The sequence below is a fragment of the Equus quagga genome, chromosome 17, assembly GCF_021613505.1.
Source record: "Equus quagga isolate Etosha38 chromosome 17, UCLA_HA_Equagga_1.0, whole genome shotgun sequence".
Classification (NCBI taxonomy): domain Eukaryota; kingdom Metazoa; phylum Chordata; class Mammalia; order Perissodactyla; family Equidae; genus Equus; species Equus quagga.
In genome coordinates this window covers 35,216,858-35,222,857 of record NC_060283.1, presented here as the reverse complement: position 1 = coordinate 35,222,857, position 6,000 = coordinate 35,216,858, and the positions used below count along the sequence as shown (strand labels likewise).

General features: G+C 50.6%; 1 protein-coding gene across 1 annotated transcript in view; it reads left to right on the top strand.

Moving 5' to 3' along the window:
* The first annotated feature begins 4,521 nt into the window (after positions 1-4,521).
* UBE2F (ubiquitin conjugating enzyme E2 F (putative)) overlaps positions 4,522-6,000 on the top strand; it is a 51,317-nt gene continuing 49,838 nt past the window's right edge. Inside the window, exon 1 of the mRNA XM_046643689.1 lies at positions 4,522-4,652. Within this exon, the coding sequence (XP_046499645.1) occupies positions 4,535-4,652 (118 nt within the window). The 5' untranslated portion in view covers positions 4,522-4,534. The remainder of the gene's footprint in view (positions 4,653-6,000) is intronic.

Genomic DNA, 6,000 nt, shown 5'->3' with positions numbered 1-6,000 from the left:
CCGGGCGGACCGGGCCGGACGCTGCAGGGCGCGGGGACAGCCCGCCCCGAGACCGCCCGGGGTCGGGCGCGCGCGGCCTCGCGCCGCCGTCGCGGGGAGCTGCTGGCCGCATTGTCCGGAGGAAACGGAGCGCGAGCGCTGGCCCAAGGTCACCGCCCCGACGTGGCCGGAGGAAGCGGGCCTCGGACGCGGGCGGTCCGGCTCCGGGCTGCCTCGGGGTCAGGCTAGGCCGGGGAACGGGGAGGGCAAGGCGGGGGGAGGCGCCCTCCTCGCCGACCTGCCGGCAGCTCCCCCACGATGGGGGCCGGGGGGCACGGCTAGCTTGGAGGGGTTTGCTGGGCAGAGGGGAGGCGAGGGGGAGGACATGTTGGAACGATTCGTACTGCCGAGTCTTGGATTCTGGACCTGGTTCCGCGGGTGTGTCATCATGGGTGTGGCCCCCGTCTCCCTGGGGCTCAGTTTCCTCATCTGTCACATGAGGGGTCTGGGCCCGCCCCTCTCTGCATTCCCTCCAGTGCTGAAGTGGGGTCGGGAAGGATTGGAGGGGCCGGAGACGGCTGCTTGGAGGGGATGTCGGAATCTGGATAGGATTCTGTTCTGCTAAGGAAGGAGTAGCGTTAGGTGGCAAAGGGAACGAGGGCATTTCAGACCTGCATATCAGATTGAGCGGAACCTTCCAGAAATGAGCAGGATGTTGTTGAGGAACAGGGAGGTGGCCGGCCTGCCTGCCTTGTGCAGAGGATTCTCGGCTGGGTCAGGGGATGGAGGCATGGGGAGGTGACCGGTGGGAGAGATGTACACAGAGAAATCACCACCAGGCTAGGTGGTGTGGGGCTTGAGGACCTCCACCCGGACATACTTGCCATTCAGGTAGTAGGCAGTGCAGAAGGGGGCAGGTTTACTGCTGAAATTTAAAGGGCTGGGCTCCAAAGGTCGGTCAACCAACAGGGGTGACTCCCGTGCGGGGTGGGAGGTCCCTGGGCCCCAGCATTCTGAAGGAGGAGGGTGGGGTGTGGACTTTTCTGTGTCCTGATCTGGGCCTTTTTGGCTGGAGAAGTTGGTTGTCCCCTAGTGACCTGCAGTTGCATCTTTTACACTTCGATCGGCACTTTTCTGCTGCAGGCAGAATTGTAAATGAGGAGTTCCCCACCCCATGAGCTGAGTGGTCCCTGGTGTCCCTGCACAGGTGACATGGCCTGATTTTGCCACTATAGGCAGGAATGCTGAGTAAATATTACTTCATATGATGAAACTAGTAAATAGCACATGCAAACCTTCTTTGAGTGGTCTGAAAGCAAGTCCTACGCTGAAGAGGAACTTAACTGGGCCAATTACAACTTGAATTTACAGACTGAGCATGCTATTCAGTATAGCTGATCTGTTACCGAAAATGCTGCCACAGTCAGAGTGTAATTTGCAGTAAAGGGGAAGTTTAGTTTTAAAACAAGTCTTCAGAGGCCGGCCCCATGGCCGAGTGGTTAAGTTCCTGTGCTCTGCTTCGGCGGCCCGGGGTTTGCTGTTTGGGATCCTGGGCGTGGACCTACGTACTGCTCATCAAGCCTTGCCGTGGTGGCGTCCCACGTAGAAGAACTAGAAGGACCTACAACTAGGGTATATAACTGTGTAGTGGGGTTGGGGAGAAAAAAAGGAAGATTGGCAACAGATGTTAGCTCAGGGCCAATCTTAAAAAAAAAACAGGTCTGCAAAGAGTAAAGCATATTAAAGAAGGGAAAGAGAATTCTGAAGCAACTGCGGGTGTTCAGCTGACCTCTTGACTCTTTGAATAATTATTTTCGTTCAGATCTCTTTCATAGAGTTAATTTAACAGCTATGAAACATTCCCAGATTAGGTCTTTGGTTTGTCCCTGAAATGGCATGTCATAATGGTACAGAGGACGGAGAAATACATGGTCATTATATATTTGGGTTTTTTTAGAATGTTAGGGAAGTAAATTTTGTCTTCTGCGGAAAACAAAACACCAGTGTTGTTTTCTTTTGTATCTTGCACGGTCAGTGCCCACTGTGTTTTATTAAGGGTCACACACTTGTTGAAAATTGTAAGCCAAGAGTGATTCTAAGTGGGATTGAGTATGGGGCATGTGCTGCCCACAGAGAACAATTCAATGTGGGGTAGGGGTACAGAGGAATTAAGCAGAGTCCTCAGACTGCAGCGACACAGAAGGACTGTCTTAGTGTGAGCCTTTCTTTGTGCCAGTGAGTCTTGCCAGGATCCTCTGAGCGGCTCCTTCCGTGCAGGTCCTCAGGGACCTGGGTGTGGACTGGGCACATGCCCTGGCACTCGCTTTTCCATGGGGCTCTTTATTATGACTTTCCTAGGCTACTGCCTGCTGAACTTTATGGACACTGTGCTTTTATTTTATTGTTTGCCGTATTCGTATTGCCAAGGTCAGCTAGCTGATAAAAACCAAGTGGACTTTGTGTGGTGCATGTGGTGCTTCCAGCCGACCTCCCAAGCGATGGATGCATATCTTGGCCCACCATCAGGCACTCCTGACTATGTGGTAGGACTGATGTGCTCCAGTCTGGGTGCAGGGCAGTGGACGTGGCTGGAAAGGGAAACACTGCTTTGTGATCCAGATCTGCTGAAGGGATTCCTGACAAGATCGTTCTTGGGGCGTGGGCTGAGCAAGAGAGCCTGGCTCTAGATGGTGATGCTGTCTCTGATAGCTTGTGGGCTGGAGCCCCTACAGGTGTTCCTGACTGTGTGCCCAACCCCAGCATCTTCTCGTGAGGTTACTTCGTAAACTGGACTGATGACAGTTCCTTGCCCTGGGTACAGCTGAGCAGTGTGTTCATTGGTTACGGTTGCTGCCTCTGTGCAGGTCCGCCTGAGGAGATGGCATGGTAGAGGGGGATGGAGAAACTAGTGTTGGTTTGTTTTCACATTTTTGTCAGCTTTATTGAGGTATAATTGAAGTACACTAAACTGCACACATGTAAAGTATGCACTTTGGTCGGTCTTGATGTATGCATATACCCCTGAGACCATCGCCACACTCAAGATAAGATGTCCCATCATCTCCAGGAGGGAAACTAGTGTTTCTGTGGTGACCGCTTCCAGCAGCTGAGTGGCCTCAGACAACCCAGTTCCTGGGCCCCCGTTGCCCTAGGGTCCACGTCCGCAAAAAAGAGTGGGAGTCGGGGTGGGGGTGGGGACGGAGAAGTCCTTCCCAGATTTGAAACTCTAGGAGCTGTGAACACTGATGTGTAATAGAACTGTCTTTTGAAGGCTTTAGGCTAGCGATTCTTAAAGGGACTCAGTGTGTCTGTGTGTCTGCGTAAGTCATGCACAATTCAGGAGATCATATTCAATATGTTGTTGTCGTGGTACAAACAGAACATAATCTTACAGTCTTTGGGAAGATACATAGAAGATGGTGTGAGAAGCTGTGTAAGGCACCTGGTTTAAAAATGGTTGAAAGTACAATGAGGGTGGGGGATTCTTATATTTTGGCTTTCAAGATCTTGGCCTCAAACTGAAAGTTCTGTGCTTAGGTCAAGTTTTTCAACTGGAAGTTATTGATTGTTTTCTTTTGAAAGTGATCAGAGTGTATGAAAGGAAATGATAGTAAAGCAACAAAAGAAATTATGGAAATGTTGGACTGGGGACCAGTTTTCGTCCTCAATCAAAAGAAGTTCCAGAATCCCTCTCCAACTGTGGTGAAGCCAGCAAGAAGTGCCAGGAGGCCTGTGAGATGAGTGGTGGTTTATGTTAGAAACAGGCGGATGCTAGAGGACAATTATGCCTGTAAAAACTCGTGACATTTCTTTAGCCCCCTCTCCCAAGTGGTCAGGTGCGTCACCTGTGTTTTCTCTTTATCATCCTGCCCAGCGAGCTTTCAGCAGGGTGAACCTGAAACACAGATGGGTTGGAAGCAGCCAGTGAAGAGAATCTAGTTTGGGGCATTAATTATAACTTAATCTTGATGCTGATATTGCCTAAAAATGTAAGAAAACAACATAAATGAATGAGAGGTTGCTCATTAAAGGAAGAAGGAAAGGAAAGGAAAGCATTGGGGGCTCCCTCCTGACAAGAGGCCGATGCTTCCTGCAGTCTGCGATGGGCCGGGCACTGGGGCCACACACACAGGTGCATGTCCCCACAGTGGGGAGGGGCGGACTTACTAGTGGGCGGTGGTGGGCTCACGTGGAATGTGTTGGCAGAGGCTCCCCCCAGACCATGAGCTCAGAGGAGCTTTGTCACCACCACATCCCAGCGCCTCGCACGGGGCCGGGTGCCCATGGAGTTTGTTAAATGCATGGCTCTCCCTTTTAAAGTTTTTATTCGTACTTTAAAACATAGACTTCTAGAGGATGTCCTAGAGGTTACCCAAACTCATTATGAAGGAATCTAGTCTTACTACTGTACCTTATATGCTAAATTTTTCTACAACTAAATTAAAGAAAAAAATTGAAAACCACCTCACATCATTGTCTTCAGTGTCCAGTCACTGTCTAGAGACGTGTCCTTAACCCTGCTTTCCATCTGTCTTTCAGGGTAAAGGTGGCAGTAATGCTGACGCTGGCAAGCAAGCTGAAGCGGGATGACGGTCTCAAAGGGTCCCGGACGTCAGCCACGGCCTCCGACTCCACTCGGAGGGTTTCTGTGAGAGACAGGCTGCTTGTTAAAGGTGACGGTCATCCACGCAAGTGGGTTTTATGTCCTATGACAAAAAGAAGTGTGTCTGCAGGCTCTTTGGGGATATGAAGCAGTCTCTTGCTGAATAGAAATACCTGTTCGAAAGTATTTTAAAATGTAATTGCTTATCACTTACAATGGAAGGACTTTGTACTGTGCACACGCTGTGGGAATGCTAATGGAAAGAAAATGGTATTAAAACTGCGGTGTGTCTGATACACGTGGAATATTCTCTGTAGGGGCTGCCAGAGTGCTAGTGGAAGGAATAAGGTACTGGGAGCCAGCAGGCCTCAGATTCTGGTCCCAGTGCGGTCGTGGGGGTTGGGAGGCGGGGGTTCTTCCTTTCTCCTGGCCTCCTCAGCACCCTAGTGTGTGTCTGTAAAGGAAGGGAGTGGGATTTGGTCGTGTCTTAGGGTCCGGCTATATTTTATTCAAGTCAGAGTCTGAGGAGAGCCTTGTGCAAAATCAGTTGTAGTCACAGAATTGATAACAGGGAGTCCTAGAGCTGTAGGCTTTGGAGAGGGTTTATGTCATGTGTGTATGTGAATATGCCCGCGTTTGTGTGCAACTTCCGCGTTCGTTCAGTGGACCAACTTAAAACCTTAAGGTGCAGAGGCAGTTTCCTAGGGTCGTGAGGACTACAAAAGAGGACGATGAAGCAGCTCCTGCCTTTAAGGAGCTTATAATTTGCAGCATTTTATGCTTTATGATGTGTTTACATTTCCCAAGTGTAAGGAGCTGGGAAGCAAAGGAGGCTTCAGTAGTTTGTTAGAACTGCCCATTTTCATGGTGTATCAAGTTGACACCATGGTGGTTACTGGCATTTGTCTGTCCTGAAATGGATGGAATGGCAGGAGACCTGGTGTATGAAGTCACTGTGTTGAAGCTTCTCGGAAACCAAGCACTGCCAGGCTTGGGAGGGAGTGGGAAGAGGAAGACATCGGGTTCTGGGGAGACTTCAAGGGTGCACTCTTCCTAGTTCTCCCACTGCCCCTGAATCTTGACTTAGCTCTGGCTTATCCAGCCTGATGGATGATTGGTTAAAGATGGAGCAAGAATCCTTTTTACATTTTGGCATTACCTACCGTGTTGGGGAGAGCATTAGATTGTGTTCGGAGTTTGTTACAGCGCTGAAAGTTTACTCTGGGGAGTCAGAGGGTGGGGCATAGCTGCAGCACCTCACGTGGGGGGCGTCCTTTAGGGCTTGTGTCTCTTTCCTAGATGCTGGCTCCAGGGTTCCATCTGCAGAGGAACCCAGGGGCCAAGCAAGCCAGGGAAAGGGTTTGAAGTGTGTTGCTATAGTCCTTTGAGTGGAGGGTGTCTTAGTGCCTGGGGAATTA